General features: G+C 39.9%; 1 protein-coding gene across 2 annotated transcripts in view; it reads right to left on the bottom strand.

The window, feature by feature from the left end:
• LOC149254461 (cleavage and polyadenylation specificity factor subunit 3-I-like) overlaps positions 1–3,626 on the bottom strand; it is a 94,309-nt gene extending 90,683 nt beyond the window's left edge. The window contains exons 1-2 of one of the 2 annotated variants that reach the window (XM_089460166.1): positions 2,806–3,626; positions 2,254–2,351 (exon numbers count right to left, since the gene is read on the bottom strand). In XM_089460166.1, the coding sequence (XP_089316292.1) occupies positions 2,254–2,351; positions 2,806–2,958 (251 nt within the window). In that variant the 5' untranslated portion in view covers positions 2,959–3,626. The remainder of the gene's footprint in view (positions 1–2,253; positions 2,352–2,805) is intronic. The other variant, XM_089460167.1, reaches the window with a different exon arrangement.
• Between the last annotated feature and the right edge of the window lie 17,974 nt (positions 3,627–21,600).

The following is a 21,600-nucleotide window of genomic DNA, read 5'->3' as shown; positions in this document are numbered from 1 at the left end:
TTTTTCCCTTGTTATAATTTGTCCTTCAAACCCAACAGTAGTCCAAAAACATGCTCTGATATCACTATAATGTTCCAAACTAGAAAATACAATGAATATCAAAACATGCACTAAATTGCAGCGAAGAATTTTCACACATGCAAGCACAAATTTACACAAATAGAAATAGGTCAGAGAGCCATAAAACTGAGCCATTTTATTGATTTTAAAGTTGGAACTGAATACAATGGAGTGAATAGATAGAACCTGGGCTTGCTACTGCAAGCATGCAATACCCAGGTGAGAAACTAAGTGAAATCTCCAACTAAAATGGCTCAATCTATCCAAACGCATTGCCCCGAAATTGTTGGTGTTGTTGTTGCTGCTGTTTAAGGCAAACTATGAAATGAACCCTCAAAACTGCTCCAAAATTTCTGAAAAATTAGAGAGGCTCCTCACACCCCAACCAATAAAAACCATAAAACTTTTGAGCTAATTCCAGCAGACCCGAAATGCCCAAATTAGTGCGAAAATCTCAGCTAAACCAACAATTTGCCTTGCTATAAGAATGAGGATTTCAGGCCCGAATATCGCCTGGTGAATTCAAAAATTTTAACCATAGACTCCTCTCATAAAACCCAAAAAAATCTCACGCTAAATCCACAAGTCACTTAAACCCCAAAATCAGCGTGTGGCCTTTTCACAGTCTACCAGTGAGCTACGGAAATCGAACTGCTGCAAGAATTCACAATTTCCCCAAAGAGAAACTCCTCCAAATCCCAGCAAAATTCCTTCCTCAAACTACCGGCCAAAATCAGCTCCAATACCAAGCAAAACACCGCTGCTCAATGCCCGCGCAAAGAATAACCAATAAACCCCAACACAGCTCCAAAAAGAGAAATTGCGGCCCACAAATAATGTTGATCTCTACCCTACAAACCCTCTACAAAATCACCAGCATCAATTGGGAAAATCACCTACAAAATAACCGGAACTCCAATCCACAATGGTTGATTTCCCAATGAGCAACTTGAACTACCTTTGCACCCAAGGAATGGCAAACCGGGTGAATACCTACAATAAAGCTCTGTGGAAATCCTGAATTGAACTCCTCAAATTACCTCACTAGGGAGACACTCGAAGTTCTCCGAAACGAGGGTGGAATTTCCGCTTGGAAATTCCTTGTGCTACACAGCACTGGTTAACTTGGCTAAGCAGCTCAAGCAAACTCTCCAATTCTGAAATGAAATGCTAAATAGAATAATCAAAATGAGGCTTTAGTCTTCCTTTTATTGTTGCTTTCCCTTCCTCATACCATGGGTCGATTTCTCTCACACTATGCTTTGATACCATGGTTTGATTCTTCCTATGGTTCGATTTCCATTTTGGTAACCTCCACAATTGCACTTTAATTTTTCTTTTCTCCTAAGTTTGGACTTCTTTTCTCTCCAAAAATTATATTGAGCCCTCATAACCCATTTTCCTAAGTTTATTGCCAAAAATATTTATTATTCGTCAAAATTGCAAAATTGAGAATTTCCCTTAAAAAAATTATTAATTGGGGACATGACAGTAAAAGTGTGTTTCTTTAGTGCGCACATTAGTTGTATTGTAATGCAATGGTCACGATATGTTCTAGACATAGATCCAATGACTTATATTATCCTTAATACTATTGGCTATTGATTTGTGGCTTAATATGTAATTGGTCCATGATCTCTATTTAAAGAACATCGGGGTCATTGTCAGTGATCAATTGTGAGAAACTCTCTTATGTACAAGATTTAAACCACAAGTGGCGATGTTGGTTGGGGCCATGGAGTGTTTCCCTCTAACAAGATTTAAACCACATAAACATATTGGTGCTATGACTTTTGATCCAATTATGTGAGTGATCACTAAAAGTGCTCATCCTATATAAAATACCCTATTTTCCCAAATACATACATGACTAGAATGCTTTCACTAAAATAATAAATGCAAGATGAAAAGATCACTTAAATCTCATAAAGCTTTTCACTTGTAGATTAAAACACCAAAGATCATTTGGTGCATTGAAAAGGAAGACAAAATGCATGGGATAATATTGTTTTTTTTACTGTTTATTTTTGGGAAAATGCATCTTTTCATTGATAAAGAATATATCAAAAATCACACATCATAAAGCGTGACCATGTAGGTTACCCCCAAGAAATCAATGTCCCAAAAACGTACATTCAACCAATTATTGTAGAAAAAATCAGTCTCCAATGAATTCTGGGTCTGAATACATACTGAGTCACAAGGAGGACATCAATTCTCGATGGATCGATCTCATCGAAATACGGCAAAGCAGCCATGCCAGAGTAAGCAGGGTGGATACCACAGTCGAACTTCAAATACAAAATACATGAATGAATCATCAGTTTCGTGCAGTCAAATCACAAATTCAACAACATATGTGAGGCAGAGCTCCCCAAAGACTTATGTTAAAGGTAAAATCTCATGAACGGCTGAAAACCCACATTACACAAATTATGTTGAATCATATTAAGCATTTAAGTCCATTTCACAAGGAATGTTATGTTGAGATAAATTTCATGAATACGTCCATCAATCCCACCAAGGGCACTCTTACTGAACATAAAGAATAACTTAACATAACATCAGTCTTTAAGGGCGCCATTGCTGAATACATAACATATCAGTCTTTAGGGCACCATTGCTGAATACCTAACAAGACAGTCTCAGAAATGGTTTTCGACTTTGTATCCACGTACTCGGGGAGACCCGATTGAAATATGGAGAAAAAAACAGCAAAAAGAAAACAAGTGAATTGGGGTTTACCATAACGGTCTTGTTCTTGTATGTCATGTAAACGCAGGAGCGACCCACTTCACTGCCCGCACCAAGAGGGGTGATGATCAACTGGTCTCCTTCCCTCGAAACCATCGACTCCTTCCGTTTCAATGAAGGCCCAGAAGCTGCTGTCGAGCTCATGGCTGGTTTCCTTTCGGAGTAAGTTTTACTGTCAAAAAAATCTGAGATGTTTCATACTGTAAAAACAAATATGAGATGTTTCATAATATATATTCTTATGTACAGTAAGTTAATATTATGTTAAATCCGTGAAGTATATATTAATTGGTTTAATTGGTTTGTGTAAATCCCTGAAGTATATATTAATTGGTTTTTTATTAGGTTACTGACTTGAATTTGGTTGGTTTGTGTAGAATTTAGTTTTGATTAAATTACTGATTTGAATTTGGAGTTGAAAATGGGAACCACATATAAGAATATAAACTATCCCAAAAACATCCCACTCAAGACTTTGAATAGTACTCTGAATGATAACAGCTCAGAACACAACCCTGACAACATCGTCTTACAGTGCTACTACAGTAAGCAAATTGTTTCACTGTACCACATTAAAATTAACCCCAATCTAAATTCAACCTATCAAAGAACAAAAATACTACAATAACAAAAAAAGGGGAAATACTGAAACAACAAAATGGGAGAGAAACTTGGCCGTCTCGACGACAGTTCACAATCACAATGATACATGGACACAGAACAGAAAGCTCTGTAACGCAAATGTGATCGTTGCTGCGAAGTTAGGGATGCAAATGCAATCGTTGCTGCGAAGTTAGGGATGTTAGTCTTTGTCAGGGAAAGAGGCTTTGGAGGTTCAAGGTGACTGGGATATAAAGCGTAAGAGTAATTATTTAGAGTGCAAGTTCCTCATCACCATGGATGTACCATTTTGAGTAGTCATGTTTATTTTGATTTACTCGGTGGAAGGTTATAAGAATTGACTTTACCGGAAATAATTTGTATAAGAAGAAAATATATATATATATAAGAGATTAAAAGTGAATTGACTTTAACTTTGTAGGAGATGAATTTTTAAGTAAATAAGTAATTGAGAGTTTCTCGTTAACATGATATTAAGTATTAAAATTAGTTGTGTTGGAAAGGCTTATTTTGCAGCTGAGTACGAGGTATGAGGACCATCTGTAATTTGGTTTTTATTTAATGTGTAGTTAATACATGTTTATCTTAAAATAACAATAAAATATTTTTTAAATAGAAAAATATTGTTGGTTATAATAAAAATAAAAATGATGTATGTTTAATTAGTTTTTATTAAAAGCATTATAAAATATCAATAATTCCAACTTCATTATGGTCACTCTATTTGTTTGTTCACTCTCAATGATAAATAAAATATTTTGATGTCCACATGACATATATAATTTCATATCAAAAAAAAATGATTAAAATGTTTAAACTTTATACTTTTCAAAAATATTTTAACACGGGCCCACGCGGCTTTGGATTGACAGTGAATAGGTGCACTGTTAAGGCACTCCTTGCGATAGTTCACTGGTTCAAATCCCCCGTGGGTGCTTACCTACCAAATATATATATATATATATATTAAACAGAATTTAAAGAAATTATTTGAATATTATGTTAACTAATTTATATTCGCATCAACTTTTTTTTTGTAAATTTAAATCTATTAATTCCAGAAAATCAGATTACATCGTGATATTACATTTCCTACAAACCTAGATTTTAAATCAAGGTGATTCATGGGTTTTTCATTTTTACCCTTCCTCCTACGAACATCAATCCACCCATTCGGGTCATCCAGCATAGCAAAGAAGAATGTTGTTTCTTCAAATTATTGAGAGAGTATTTTTGCATCCACTTCAGTTGAACCCGAAATCTCTTTTTCACTATCAAAATGATCTCACTCATGATTGTGATTTTGCCCACAGATAGTTGGAATAGTTATGGCAAGTATTTTCTCATTGTCCTTTGTTAGGATAACATCCTCTATTGGGGGTTACGTCGATGCAGTTGAGCACTACTTATTGTCCTAAGAGGCTGAGGGGTTGGGAGAATTATGTTGACTCTGAGAGTTGTTCATCTTTTGACCTGCAAGAATTTTAGACTATGTTGCTACCTTCGAATCTCTCTAGCCACGGTAACTTCTCTGTACTACCTTATTACAAAAAACCCCTTTTGAGGAGGGGCATTTGTTCTGAAGGTGCCCAAGATTTTGGCAAATTTTGCATCTAAAGGCAGTATTTTCATAATCCAATGGATGGATATACTCTTTTCCCTCCCATGTCAGGAAAATTTTGTCTGGTAAACCCTCGCTAAGGTCCACTTCCATGCATATACGGACATAACTTACAAAATCCTTCGCCAATTTGTCACTATCTACTTTGATATAGTTGTCAATAGAGTCACCAATGTCCTCTAGGATCTCTGACATGATCCAATGAAGAGGAAAGTTTGGGAGCCTAACCCAAACTGGAACAGGCAGGGACTTCATAGTTGAAGGGTTAAAATCTAGGAACCATGGTTGAATTGAAAGACCTCCCCAGCCCCAAAACCAGGCCCCCAGATTGAAGACCTTCTTCCAGTCCTCCAAATATTTAAAGTAAACCACGAAGTAACCCTTCGAACAAAAAAGCAGATCTATGTTCTGTGTCCAATTCTGGTAAACCCATTCTCTAAGGGCAGATGATGAAGGCCATAAGCCATTAAAACAACATATAATGGCCCGACTTTCAAAATTTGTTGATCTTTTCTTATGAATGCTCTTGTTCACCTCTAATGTTGGGATATTTATCGAATGTTCCACCACAAAAGGGACAAGAAAGTTCCTTTGCAATCTGAGGATTTGGGTCTGGCTTGAGGGGTTCTTTGAAAGACATGGGTTGTCAAGAAGAAGAGGGCATGTTGTGGTGCAGGTAAATTCTAAGTGCGGACACAAACAATTCCTCTAGCCTGAGAGAGAAGGTCTAGCCACAAACAAACAATCTATGGAAGATCTCCTTAGGGTAGAATCAAATAAGAGGGCCTACCTCTTAGTACGTTATTCCGCTTGGTGACGATCTTGCTTCCTCGCTCCAGTTATCTTCCGTTTCGTTCCTTCGAACACCTGAAACAAGTCAACAACAGCAAACAACAAACGTGATAACATACAAATTGTATTCATCCTACTTAACAAGTCAAGGAACATTAAGCCATAAAGATGTAAAATGACACTTCATGTAGGAAATCAATCAATAGTTGCATTTATATAAATCAAGAAGAGATTACAACTGGTGCCTTGATGTTGTTGGTCTCCTTTGACGTATCCAGGTTCCCACACTTCTGCTAGCACTTCATGGACAGCCTCAACGATAGAGATTTTAAGGCCTCTTTCCCTCTAGTCTCAAATCACACCCAAGCACATTATTCTCCCTCAAACATACACTAGAAAAAATCAGACTATAGATGTCCTACTGATTATTCTAACTCCAAACTAAAACTAGCTTTTGTTTGGAAAAAAGAAAGGTTTTTATAGCTTGGATGGATGGGAGATGGTTCCTCTTCTCATGGGAGAAGGCCTTATCTCTTGGATTAGTTCCATCCTAATAGGGGAAAGGAGCCCAAACTGACCTCCTCGACTCCATCCGGCCTAACCATTTACCAGACTTCTGTTACGAAGCTTCTAGAGTTGGAAGCTTCGGCTCCATATTTAAAAAACTTTCCAAAAGAGGATCGGCGCGACTAAGAAAGGGCTCAGTCGATCCGATCAGTGCTAGGGACAGTTGTAAACCTTGCATATCGGCGCGAGGAGGACATGGGTCATTAGCACCGGTCTTGTAAACTGGGATAAACAGAAGATTTTTGGGAAATGATGCAAAAGGGAATTGTTTTGCTCATGAAGAGGGACACAATGGGAGTTTCTTCATGATAGGAAAGCATGTCGGGTACACTGTAGAGGTCCTCCAGGATCGTAGACGGGGAGTACAGGGACAGTGACAAAATGTTGTGTAACACCTGCTGCCCCTGGCACCTCCTTGTAAACTTGCAGTAAGGAAGATAGATGCATCATGTTTAATACCAAGGGCTTTTAGATCACTTTCCAACTTCAACATCCTCCCTTAGAAGAGGAGTTTGAATGCTCCCACAAGTTTACATGTATATTATTGAATGTGGATGGCAATAGATGCTACCAAATCCTTATATGTTACCTTAAAACACAAACAATCTCTAGCCAGTGATTTAATAGAGATGGAGAAACTTTGAAGATCCTTGGCCTCCACACCCCTTAGCGGACTCTCTGATTGGAGGCTTTCATCAAACGGAATGTAGACCTTACCAAACCCCAAATTGCCTTATTTGTTTGAAGATTCAGCAAACACTTCATCTTTCCCGCAATAAGCTGAATTACACAGCAATCCATCCATCACTAGTCTAAGAAGTAATATGTCAATGACTGGAAGAAGCAATATTCCAAAACCTCTGTAGTTTATCCATAATCCACAATAATAATCCCTTCTAGGAATTTTGACCAACATATTGCAGGAAACCTTCCTGCCTACACATTTGTACATACAACGCTCTAGAATCCGAGCAAGTTGAAAATAATACGTTGAAGCCTTGAATATTGTCAAGCCTTTGTCTCCCATTAAGACCAAAAGAGGACGACTTAACCAAACCTGTACCAAAAATTCCTTTGGTCGCATCAATGCAGGCTCCTCTGCCTAGACTACTAACCTCCGCAAAATCTGCAATAGCCAAGCCATAAGCAAAGGATTGTGGAGAGGCGAGAGGCTTCCTTCTCACCGGCAACCAATTTACCATGATCGAATCAACAGGCCCATTGAAACCTGTAACGTAAACCCTGCATATGGTGTTCGTCATGTTCGTTGGATGGTGAGACGTATTAGTAATCAATATTATAGTTTTTATTGTTTTTATTATATATCCACATCAACTTCATATATATGTATATATAGTAGTAAAATGTTAAAAGAAAATATTTTAATGTTATATATTCAACTTCATATATATGTATATATAGAAATAAAATATTTTAATGTTACATGTATTAAAAAGTTCAATGTTCAAAGAAAATAAGTAATTGAAAGTTAAAAAATCAAATAAAAAATATCAAGTATTTCCTAATAAGAATAATAAGAGGGAGATGTGTAATTCATTCCCTTCTTAATATAAAATTAATATGTGAGGAGAGATGGAGGCGAGCGGAGGCAGTAGGGATCGACCTGGGGTCACCTAGGATGCTAGCCTAGGCCGCTACTGTACAGGGTCTAGGTGTTTTGTGGCAGAAAGCGGCAGCCACGGTACGGGGGTCGACAGTTGGTGGACGTTTCGAGGCGGGCTGGTCGCAAAAGAGGCACAGCTTGGAAGGCGTTTTGATTACCCTGGAGGTCTTCAGTGAAAACGGCATGTTTCAACCATAACCGCAGAGGCAGTGGAGGGTTTGGCTGTTAATGGTGTTGTTAAGAGCTAAGCTGAAGACTAAACAGCGAAACGGCAAAGTTAAGCTATTTTCCGGAGAGACAACAGCTGTTTTGGGGAACCGACGTTTACCCGTTCCGAAGCGGCAGTGACAGCTACAGCTAAGTGCAGTGTAGAGTGGCAGGTACTGTGTTTTTTACTGTTTTTTCACCATGGTAAAGTCTAACGAGTCGGTTGACCTGGAACCGGCGCCGGAGGATTTGCTTTCAGCTTGGGGGAAAGATGTAACCGCCCAAAACTTGGTTAAGTTCTTTGGGTTAGTTGGCAGCCATGCGAATGCGGAGCCGGTTACGGAGGGCGCGTGGAACCCCAAGAGGAAACCCGAGCAGATAGAGGTCAAGGCAGGAGTGGACGGATCGCGCATCAAAGGAGGGAAGGATACCTTCTCACCATTTTTTCCGGAGAAGAGCCCGCTCTAGGTTACAGTAGGTTTCCATGGCAGCAAGTTAAAACCCCTCTCAGCTCCAGCCAGGTTATCAGGAGGGCTTGAAGACATTATAAATGTCCCGACCAAGCAAGACATCTGGAGATCAGTTGGCGGGGTTTCGAAGACAGGGAATGTGGATATAGAAAGGGGTCACCGGCATACTGTGAGACGCTCACCCTTAAAACATGCTCAAAACCCCAGCCAAAGTCTAGAAGGGCTTATTTCTGAGGGGAACGAGACGATAAGGCTAGAGAAGGTGGGGAAAACCCTATTTAGTGGAAGTGAAACTGGAAATCCAGGACAGGGGGCAGCCGAGAAGGTGGTGTTGGACGCCGGTAGACAGTCTGCGCGGGGAGAAACAGCACCCCAAATCCCTGTAGGTAATAGAGGGAATCCTCAGGACAATCAAGAATCTGCAAATCCTAATCTCCTGGGAGGGGCTTTAGATCGGGGTCAGGACAAGTCGGAGGCAAACCGAAAGAAGGACTTCTCCCTGAAGAAGAAGACTTTTGAAGGCAATCTGGTACTCGGCATGGATGTCCAAGTTCAGGATGCTCTGACTGTGGCGGAATGCACTCTTGTAGGTCGAATCAGAGGGAAGGCTCTATCTGGTAAGTCCTTGAATCAGTGGGCGGAGACCCAATGGAAAAAATCCTTGTCGAATTCCTTCAGAGTGGCTCTGTTAGTAAAGGGATGGTTCATGGTTAGTTTCGTTAAAAAAGAAGATGCAGATTGGGTTGCTGAGAGGAACTGGATTATTGGAAACCGCCCGGTCTTGTTTCAGAGATGGACGCCAAATTTTGATGCCAATAGGGAGAAGGCGGATGAGTTCCCAGTATGGGTCAGAGCGCCTGGACTTCCTCCGTTCTTGTGGGTTGAATCAGTTTTTAAATCCATAGGGGACCTGCTGGGCACTTATCTTGAAGTTGATATGTCTTTTCTTCATACCTACGAAAGAACAATGGCAAGGATTCTAGTTCGATTGAACCCTAAGGATGGATTAGCGGAGTCTATAAAACTTGAGTATGGAGAATATGTTTTTGAGCAGCCTCTGGACTATGAGCACCTTCCTTTTCGGTGCTACAGGTGCCACGAATACGGGCACCTGGCAAAGGACTGCCCTCTGGGTAATCGCAGAAGAAGGCCACAGAAACCAGATGAGCAGAGGGAGAAAAAGATGAGGAGGGAACAGGTCTCTGGGGCTAAGGAAACTCAGAAGGACGCGGCTATGGAGGAGAGGAACAGCAATAAAGAGGAGCCGGTCAGAGAAGGCGCTAATCCTATGACTGAAGAACCAAAGGCCCAAGAGACCCCGGTGAAGGACGCCAGGAAGCGGCTAGCAGAAGGTCCCGTCACTGTAATGGAGGATCATATCGGTATGCTTTATGATCATGGCACTGTTTCTTTTTCCCCTGATCATATTGTTAATCCTGTAATCGAAGCTTTTACCTCATGTAGGAATGTTGATTGTTTAACTGTTGAAAAGCTTATTGATGCCATCCCCAACATAGATTTGAATTGCGAAGATGTGTCTCAATGTAACCAAAAACCGATCCCCTCCTCTATGAACTGTCATTATAATCTGAGATCTCTGGACAAAAGGCAGGATAAGTCTATTGAGTCTCCTGACCCGATAGGTGGCTTAGGCCCTTCATCATCCCAAGCCTCCAAAAGAAAGGGTAGGGGTAGGAAATCGAATTTGTCAAAAGCTCAGGTCAAAGCAAAGTTTGATGTAGCTGATGGGAAGCAAATGTCCATTACTGGGGCGCTTAGAGCAGCAATTACCCCTGACCAAGTTGTTAAATGATCCTTCTATCCTGGAACTGTAGGGGGTTAGCCAATAAGCCCAAAAAACTGGCTTTAAAAGAGTTAATTACTCGTTACAATCCGGACGTCCTTTTCTTACAAGAAACCCTTGGAAGGAGTCCAGAGGTGGAATCTTTGCTCAGGTCCTCTTTCCCAGGATGGGCATTTCATGCCATAGATGCTGTTGGACATTCGGGGGGTTTGGCTATTGGTGTCAAAGAAGGAAGGATGATGATCAACAGTCTCTGGGGCATGGACCATGCTCTTGGTATGGAGGTCTCTTCCCCTGACACGGGGGTTTCTTTTTTGATGCTAAATATTTACGGGCCATGTCAAGGTCGAGAGCCCTTCTGGAACAACCTTCTTTCAAAAAGCCTTGTAAAAGACAGGAGTGTTATCTTGGGAGGAGACCTTAACTTCTCTATCGGGAATGCGGAAGCCTGGGGTCCTTCAGCTAGGGAAGACCCGCTCTTGGATTTTTTTACAAACACTCTCCTCTCTCATAATTTGATAGATGTCAATCTAATCAAAGTCAAGCCTACATGGAGGAACAGAAGAATAGGGGAAGGAAGAGTGGCAAAGCGGCTGGACCGGTTCCTAATAAGTGAAGATTTGATAAGCAACATTCATATGTTCCGGCAGTGGGTCGGTGAAGGGGGGAACTCTGATCATTTTCCCATCCTATTGGAGTTTCAAAAGCCACCCCCTAAACCTGCTTCTCCTTTCAAATTTAATGCGGCTTGGTTGCAGGAGGAGTCCTTCAATATCCTCTTCAGGGATACTTGGAGACACCCGGGCAGTTCTCCATCAGAAAGCAAAGGAGCCCATTTCTGGGATAATTTAAAAAGACTCAAAAAAGCAACTATAGAATGGGCCAAAGCTCGGAAGGTGTCCCAGAATGAGGCGCTTTCCTTAATAGATGCTAAACTACGAGATCTTGAGGAGCCGGAGGCTGATGGGTATGTTAATCAGGATTCAAAGGATAAGATCCTGATGTTAGAAAATCAAAGAAGTAAGATCCTCCTCGAGAGGGAAGAGGAGTGGAGGCAAAAAAGCAGGGCTATATGGCTGAAAGCTGGCGATGAGAACACAAAGTTTTTTCACAATTATGCAAAGGGCAGGAAAAATGCTAACACCATCTGGAAGCTAAGGGATCAAAATGGTAGAGAAGCCTCCTCTTTTGGGGACCTCTCTAGAATGGGTAAAGCCCATTTCCAAAACCTTTTTACAGCTCAAGGAGGGATTACCCTAGCAGAAATTATCAGAATTGCTCAATGCTTCCCCAGATTTGTTGAAGAGGAGGAAGCTGAAAGTTTAATGGATGCCGTGACAAAGGAAGAAGTCGAGCATATAATCAAATCCATGGCAAAAGATAAAAGCCCAGGTCCAGACGGGTGGACCATTGAACTTTTCAATCATTTCTTTGATTCAATTGGTGATGAGCTAACAGAAGTAGTGGAAGAATCTAGAAGGAAGGGTGAGATGTTTCCCCCTTTCAATGCTACTTTTATCGCCCTCATTCCAAAAAAGGAGGACCCTGACTCCTTTGAAGACTTCAGACCTATCTCCCTCTGCAACTGTGTCTACAAAATCATAGCAAAAATTATAGCTGTGCGCCTGAAACCAATTCTGTCAAATAACATCTCAAGTGAACAATTTGGTTTTTTGGATGGAAGGCAGATTCATGAAGCCATAGGGGTTGCACAGGAGACGATCCATAGTATCAGGCAGACAATCAAGAAAGGGGCTGTGATCAAAATTGATCTATCGAAAGCATATGATAGAATCTGTTGGACTTATCTCCGGATGCTGCTAACCCATCTTGGCTTCAAGTTGGAGTTCATCAATTGGATAATGGGATGTGTCACTAGTGTAAGTTTTGCAGTTCTAATCAATGGGGCAGCGTCTCCTTTCTTCAAAGGCCAAAGGGGACTGAGACAGGGATGCCCCCTTTCTCCTTTGCTTTTCCTCCTAGTGGCAGAGGGTCTTAGCAGGCTGATTATGGAAGCAAAAAGAACAGGTTTGATTAAAGGTTTGGAAGTAGCTGTAAATCTGTTCATTTCACATCTCCTTTTTGTAGACGATATTTTGCTTTTTACTAATGGAAGTCTGAGTGAAGTGAAGGAACTAAAGAACATCCTGGATCTGTTCATGAAAGCCACAGGAATGCAAATCAATCTCAGAAAATCCCATTTCATTATGGAAGGCTTCAGCAGGAATGAATGCTCCCAGATCACTGCTATTTTACCTTTTGAAATTTTCAACATGGATTCTCCCTTCAAATATTTGGGATTCTGGCTTAAACCAAATTCCTATAAAAAGCAAGACTGGAACTGGCTGGTGGCTAAAATTGAAGCTAAGATAGCCCATTGGAGCTTCAAGTGGCTGTCTAGAGCTGGAAGGCTGACACTGGTAAACTCAGTGTTGCAGGCCATGCCAGTTTTCTGGGCAGCCTTGACCTGGATACCAAAAGGCACTCTTCATAAGATAAAGAGAATTTGTTGCAGGTTTCTTTGGTCAGGGGAAAAGGAGGACTCGGTTCTTCCTTGGGTTGCTTGGGACAAGATTGCCAGGCCAAAAGAGTGGGGTGGCTGGGGTATAAAGAATCTTAATGACTTCAGCATCTCTTTGGCAGCCAAATCTGGGTGGAGGCTCATATCATCTGAGAACCTTTGGACAAGAGTAGTAAAGCGTAAGTATATAGATCCAATGTCTCTGGACAATTGGATCCGTGACCCAAACAAAAAAGGGAGGAATATCTCTGTAATATGGAAAGCTACCACTGAAGCTTTTAAAGTCATAGAACAAGGGTTGTCTTGGCAGGTGGGCAATGGTGAAAATGTTAAAATAGGCAGGGACCCTTGGGTGGGATGCAATGAGCGTTATGCTTTATCTCCGGGCCTCATTAGACATCTGGATTCAAAAGATATTCTTCATCTGCACCAGATAGAGAAAATTGGTCACTCCTCCATATGGGGGCAAGCTTGGAAAACTGGTGAAGACCTCGATCTAGACCCTGTATGGTGGGATGAGTGGCAAATCTTTATTCAGGAACTGTCAAGATCCAATGTAAGGATAAAAGATAGACCTGATCAGCTGGTCTGGGCCCATGCTGACTCAGGCTCTTATGTCCCAAAAGCAGGGTATAGTTTTTTAATGACAAAGAAAGGTTGGGAAGATCCTGCTTGGTGGGCAAAGCTCCTGTGGAAGCTTAAATGTCCAAAAAAATCCAGATTGTTTTTTTGGTGCGTTCTGAAGAAGAAGGCCCCAACTTGGGATATCTTACAAGCTAGATACATGCAAGGTCCTGGCAGATGTCCGCTGTGCAAAAACGATTTAGAGACCATCCACCACCTGTTTCTGAACTGCCCCTTCACTAAAAAGGTGTGGGAAGAGGTACAGGGCTTATTAAAGAAGCATTTTAGATGGGAAGGGGCTTCCATTATGGCAGCTTGGGATCTATGGTGGAATCAGAACTCGGGGGGGAATTTGAGGAACCTCCCGCCCATCATCTCCTGGGGCGTTTGGATAGCCAGGAACAAAACCATTTTTCAAGATACATCTCTCTCAGCTGAGACCATAGCCATTCAAAGCTCAGCCATATTTTTAAGTATTCCTGAGCTGGAGGAACCAAGTAAAAAATCTCAGAACAGGGAAGAACAAATAAGACCAAACATCCCATGGGCCTATTTCGATGGAGCCTCACAAAACAACACAGCAGGGGCAGGCATAGTCATTCATTTAAATGATTCTCATTCTCTCTCGGCTTCGGTGGGCATTGGCACTGGTTCAAACAACTTCGCTGAATTGTCAGCCCTCAAGTTACTCCTCTGTTGGCTTATTCACAGACACATCTTCGCAATCCAGATCTTTGGGGACTCTTTAAATGTGATTAAATGGGTTAATGGAACCATTAGATGTCAAAACTATATGCTGCGACCTCTTCTTGAAGAAGTTATTCTTTTAAAACAGTCTTTTAATGCCTTTTCCATTGATCACATATACAGGAGCCGGAATGAAGACGCGGATAAACTATCTAAAAATGCTCTGCAGCAGGCTGTGGGCAATTGGAAAGTGATTGAAAAGCATCATGATCAGCTACAGGAGTCGTTCCAGCCTCCTTATGTCTAAATTCCGCTCGCTGTTTCTGTTTTTATCAGTCTCGTTGTTGGTCACGGACGTATGTATCTTGTGCACATAAACTTGATGTTTTTGCTGAGACCGCTTTTTCTTCTCGGCCCAAGTGTTTCGGGCGTTATTACTTGTAAACAATGGGCTGTTTATCCTCTTATGGAGGCCCACGTTTTCATACAGTCGGAGTAATGTATTTGGTGACTGTTTCAGGCAGAGAATTTGCCGAGGTTTTTTGGTATTTTTGTAAAAAGAACAGAACTGTTCCCACCTTCAGGGGATATGGACTTTTGGTTTGTCTTTGGACAGTTTCAGAGAACAGACACTTTTCTCTGGTTCAGCTGAGGGGTTTCTCCTCACTGCAACTGAATGCGTTAGCATCTGCTTGTAACTTTTTATCTATTTCATATATAAAAAGTTCGCTTTTTTCTCCGGAAAAAATAAATTAATATGTGACATTTTAAAATATTCATAATAGTAAAAAAATTCAATGTGAATCATCAATAAAATATCTTAATATATAGGATTATGCAATATTGGTATATACTTAAAAACATATTAATAACAAAAAAATCATTTTACCGTGGACAATGTAGTCCACAAATATATTGTTTCACTGCAAATGGTATTGCTTCGAGAGGCACGTTCTACAACCCAGTATGAGGTCGATGTGCGATTTTATCAGTGCTCAATGTGGAGTTGACACGTGTTTCTTTTAAAATAGAAATAAAATATTATCTAAATAAAAAACTGTCAGCGATAATAATGAAGAAATGAATATACATGTTCAGATAATTTTAATTAAAAGTATTATAACTCAATTGTTGTGAAAACATTTCACTTGTGATTAGTTATGGACATTACAACGTGGTATGAAGGAGATGTGGTAAAAAAATCCACTCTCACTTTTTACAATAAATAAAATATTTCAATGTCTATGTGAAATAACCTCGTTTAATATCAACTTTAGAGAAAGATGAAGTAATTAAATGTAAAAAAATTAAAAAAACAAAACAGAACTTATATTTTCACCTTTAGTGGAAGGAAGATGCATGGATCTTATACTTCTTAAAATATTTCAATACACCCACATTGAATACTTTTAAAAGTATGAAGTGTGTGTACTCATGAATGAGGAATTAAAATTCACATCCACAAGTATGTACATTTGATACTTTAAGTAAAGAGAGAAGATGAGATAAATTGAAAATACGAGAAAAACAAAAGTTTTATTTCTTTCCCTCCAACATTACTTACCCTAATGGTTGACATCATCATCTTAAATCCTATCAATTCTTTAATGTTGAAGCTAATAGTGCGCTTCTTGTTTTGAGACTCATTTTTTACCTCAAAACTTCTCTAATGGACTCTAGGAGCAACTCTTTTTCAATAACTTGACATGGCTACATTTATAGATACATGGTCTGATTTTATACTTGATTTGTCTATTACGTGAGCATGGGGATGCTCAAAGGCCTAGTCAACTAGTCAACCAGGCCCTCCAACATCTCCCTATGCTCAAAACCTCCTTCTCCAAGAAGGGGGAGTTTGGAAAACAATAAAAAAATAAAAATTACATTAAAAAATGACAAGAAATATAATTAGTTTTTTTTCCATATAAATGTTGGTTGTTTGTGTTAATTCTTCTAGCAAAACTAGCCAGTTAGTTGAAGTGTTGGGGCTAAAAAATTTACGCCTTGGTTTTGAAGGCAATGTTGCCAGTGTGTGCTACAAGGAGGCCTTGGTGACTTATATTCTTATACACAAGTTTTGTAAATGTGTAGGCCTATATGTTGCAATTGTCCTTCAAAATATATCTAAACCTCCAATATCCATTCTGTCATGATGATCATCCTCTTCAACTCGACCAAGTAATCTAATTTTTTGAAGATGGAGACATCTTGAACTATAGTTAGATCAGGATCACACTTCTCTTACATCTACCAAAATTGTCTATGATATCCCAAATATGTTTGGAAACAATAGTGGTCGTAAGTTGTATATTTCTTCCCTCTTGGAACAATTGTTGTTCTTGCACCGGTAAGTTGACTTATGCTTTTCATTTTTCTTGAATTTGTTTGCAAAGTGTCCCAAGTATATGCATTTATCATTGTGATTCTCCCACCATCAATTTATGCCATTATTTCTTAGGTGACCTTTAGTTTGCTTCATACATTGGCAAAGTAAGATGGCCAATTTGTGAGAAACATATTCACATTGGAAGCAAGAGCACCAATTTCTTCTAGATAACCTTCATTTCTTCAAACTTTTGGTACTCCTTATTCAAAATTGGCCCCATGATCGATTTTCAACCTTTGGATTTCTTTTATCAATTGTAGTTGGCGATAGATGAAGGATTGATTGCAGGCAAGGGCGTATATCAATGAGTTGACTAGAATAATCCCCAACTTGTCCTTTACTTTCCTTTACCAATCTTTTATGTGTGTTATTTTACTTGAATATACTTCAGTTTCTTTAATAACCTACTCCATCATCTGGAACCTTCCTTACTAACTGCTGTTGATCCCCTATTTTGTCCCTATTACTATCAGTTCAATCCCCATTTTGACCTCTTTTTGGCACTATGGAACCTACTTCTTTGCTAAGTTTATTATCCTAATCTAGTCCCAATCCCCATTCGAGGTAAATCTTCTTTTGATTGCATTTGGTTGTTTGTTGGTAGATTTAAGTGAATATAAGTAGCATATTCTTAAACTAACTCATTCTTGTAATCGAGTGTAGACTTCTCAGCAAAATGTGCAGGATGATACCAGAAGAAGCGGTTGAGGAACCATGACTCTCTATTTCAGTACTCAAAGTCCACATGCGGATTGGCACTCAAACAATGCAATGGGCAAGGAATCACGCGCTACTGGATGGGGAGATCGAGCCAACCATGAGAAGAACACATCCAATCTCAAAATCTTCGCTCTCCTTCCTTTAGATACAGCATACACTAAGTTGGGGTTTGGTTACAAGGTTGTTCATCAATTCGAGCCAGTAGTTCAAACCAACTTGTTTTGAAGGAATAATATTGTTCAACTGTTATAAATTGTTATTTTTAAGTTTAAAGTCTAACTGTAATCAAATGCCTATAAAAGGTGGGGATGTAATATGTCAAGCAGCATGCTGAACCTTTGAAATATTTTGTTGTGTAACCGTGACTTAAGTTCTAATAGAAGTCTGTTATGACGCTCTTGCTCTGAATTCCAGTTGAATGTGTTGAATGGGAAGCTGATGCTCATGTTTTAACTGTGATTGCAACCGTTTCGTTACTGTAAGTTTAAAAGCCCCCAGGTGTGGCTGGGCCCACCCATCTGGGTTAGCTCTGTATTTTTCATTGACAGTGTCACTGTGAAACTAGTGCAGTTAGTTTCCTTTTCCATTATCAGTCAGTTTAATTGCGTTGTTTTGTTTGATTGATTAGTGCATACAGGTGTGTGAATGATTGTGAGGTGCTTGTTATTGACATAGTGGCAATTAGATTTTGGCATGAACTTTGTGTGCCTTCCAAACTAGAGCTGTACCGTTACCTTGACTTACTCTCATCTTAGACACATCATATGGTCGCTTGCTGAGTAGATGGAATCAGTACCTGTGGACAACGCCGAAATAAGTCTTTAAACTCTTTAACACAATCTTAATTGATTAAAGACAGGCTCGGTTTATTCGCCAAACCTACCTTTGTTTCTCTGGGAAGACCGACTCGAATCAATCCCTTGACTGAACTGTAGCACGGAGTAGGCAACCCAAAATAGGCGAATGTTGCATTGATTGTTCAAGATGTTATAACATATTTGGTTGAAATGAATTGAATTAATGACCAAGGTAGGAAGTCGCATTATTTGCACAAATGATTGATTGGAATTCATTTCATTCAACAAACTATCGGGTCAATGTGTTGTGGGTTGGTAACAAAACATTGCAGGAACGATTTGTGTGTGATTAGCTACTGAAGACCAATTCTTTAGTTTACCTCCCCTATTCATGCAATTGCCAATTTCATTAGCTGACTGAAACGATTGCTTTGCCTTGTTTTTGTGCAATAACTAGTCTCATTTGAATGATTGATCTTTTCTGGTTATCCACTATGTAGTTAAATCATTGCTTAAATTCGCAGTAGCATATTGGTTGTGAGTAAGGATATTCATAAGTCAGGATTGGTGTGATCCCAGAAAATATTTAAGTATAGTTCCTTGAATTTGTGTGATTACATAGCTGGGTGTTAAGCAGAATCAGCGTTAAGATTGCTTTCATTAATCAAATCCTGTAAGTAGTTGATTTGAAGATGGGACAATAAGTAAGTAAGTGATAGAGTAAGACAGAGTAAATCCTCCAAATTAGTACTTAACTCCTGAGTCTTGATAAGGGAACATTAAGTACAGAATGATTGTTTGATCAAAGCGCTGCTAGGATAGACTACTCATTTGCTTACAAGTTGGATGGTTATAAATTGCTTCAGGAATGAATTGTTATTTACAATCAAGAGTTTAATCAGTTGGGTAGTTATTAGTACAGGTTGTTTGATTATTTCGAGTAAGAACTGTTATTACCATAGGATGCTTGTTGAGGAATGATTGAGTGGTTTTTCACATAGAAAGTCTGGTACCAGCATTCAGAGATTTGATTGATACTATTTGGTGTGGATAAAAGTCTGTTTTCTAGAGATACATAGTTGAGTACAGATTTGAATACTGAAATTTGTAAAGGTTTTAGATTGAATTTGATTGTTGGGTTTGCTCTTGACAATTAGATGATTTGATTTACAAATAGTTATCATTCCATAAATTGTAAAAAGGAAATCATCAAACTCTGACCTAGCCCTGAACAAAGAGAGCGCAAGGCAATTCGTGTTTACGAACCCCGGGTTGACAATTAATATTAAGGGATTTAATCTGACCATTTAAATCTCTCAACATTTTGGCGCTGTTGTCGGGGAAGTTGTCATTTCTTATTCAGGTAACCATTATTATCAGAGTTTCAAGATCTTGCAAGACTGTCAGAGGGCGGAGAGAGTACGGTAAGACGTGAGTGAAGAGCCACGCATCCACTTTTGTTGGGGTTGCTCCAAAGTTTGACTGATCACTACTTGTTCTTGATTTCTATTTTCCTTTATCTTTATGCGTAGAAGTACAGGTAGACCTAGGGACAGTAAAGGTAGATTTATTTCAAATTCTAAATTTCCTACAACTTTTGGATCAATCAATATACCTGTTTTAACCGCTGCTAATCGATATGCAGGTCTAAGACAAGAAGGAGGAAGTGTTGATGCCAACGTGGTTTCGGATCAGGAATTCTTTGATCGAGAAGGAAGGATCGTTCAACAGGTTGTCTTTGACAACCCTGTAGAAGAACCAGTAGAATAGCTAGACCCCTTGGATGAGCAGTCCACCAACATCTACCACGTTCCAATACCCCGGTCCACACCATAATTAGCAAACCCCAGCGGGTACCTATCGCAAATATGGAACATGCAGATGGTGAGGACAGAAACCATGACGAACGCCACGAAGAAGGGGAAGGCCCTAGACGGAATGTTAACCTGTTTGGAGGAAACCAAGAAGAAGAAGAAGTCACTTTCGGGTTCCCTATCCTGGATGTGACTCGCGACATCAACATGAAGAACATTCCGATGGCATCTCTACCACTATTCTATGGTAAATCATCTGAAGATCCCGATGCTTTTCTCTTTGAATTCGATATTTTATGTCGTAGTTATAATTACTATGAAGATGCACATAAACTCAAATTGTTTCCCGCCACATTAAAAGACACAGCCCTTAGGTGGTTCATGAGTCTAGGGAAACATACCATATACACATGGGATGATATGAGGTCAACTTTTCTTAAAAAATATCAAGATTTCTGTAAGAGTAGGGACATCAGTGATATCCTTACGATGCAGCAAACTGAAGACGAAAACCTAGAAGAGTATCTTGAGAGATTCCTGTACAACTTTCATAAATCCCGTGGAAGCACCCTAGACCAAAAAATCATCAGAACTGTGTTCCTAAAAGGGCTAAGAGATGATTGCATAGAAACATTGAACTTGCTTAGTGGTGGGGACATTTACAAGAAATCCTTTGCTGAAATCATTGACCTTTGTCGTACCTACTCTAGAAGCCAAGCTAAAGTAGGTAAAAAGCTTCGTGAACTTCGAGACAATTCTCGAGACTATGTGCAAAAGAAGACTGCAGCTAATGTTGTCACCAAAGTTGAGCTGGGGAACCTATTAGAGAATTTCAAAACTGACATCTTGAATACAATCAGCGACCAACTTGACACCATGAAAATCAACCAAAAGCATGAGGCTGAAAAGGCAGCCATGGCGATCTTTTGTCCCAAGTGTAGGCATAAACATGCAGAGAGGGAATGTCCTCTGAATTCCATAGAAGTCTGTGGGATCTGCACTCTAGAGCACCCAACCGAGAAGTGCCCATCACTTCCCGGTCTACAGGCCATTTACAAAGGCAATACCGAAACCCTTGACCAAGCTCAAACAACCAAAAGACCCACCTGGAAAGGTTAGAGTCAGAGTTCGTTCCCAGACTCGAATTTTCAAGGATATAGCCAAACCCAGCCTTGGACCTTTCCTACATCCTACCCCCCTTGGGTTGCTCAACAACCACAAGGTACTGCTTGGAACCAGAATTGGAGAATGAGTCCTTATGTTACCAACTATCAACCCCAATTCTACATGCCTTATCCAAATATGTCGAGCACTTCATATAATCCATCCATGCAAACTTATCAGCAGGCATATAACCCTAACATGTATCAACAACCTACACAGCTACCACCTCCTCTGCATCAATTATTACCAACGCCTGCCAACACAACACCTCCTATACATCAATTATTACCTGCACCTACTAACACACCCCCCCCACAGGCACCAGCTAATATAAACCCACCATGACCTACATTGTTGCCTGCACAAC

This window comes from Pinus tabuliformis, chromosome 7 (assembly GCF_031772625.1).
Source record: "Pinus tabuliformis cultivar Carrire ecotype Pingquan chromosome 7, CPIR1, whole genome shotgun sequence".
Lineage (NCBI taxonomy): Eukaryota > Viridiplantae > Streptophyta > Pinopsida > Pinales > Pinaceae > Pinus > Pinus tabuliformis.
Note: the sequence above shows the minus strand (reverse complement) of the source record. Positions and strands in the feature narration are given on the sequence as shown.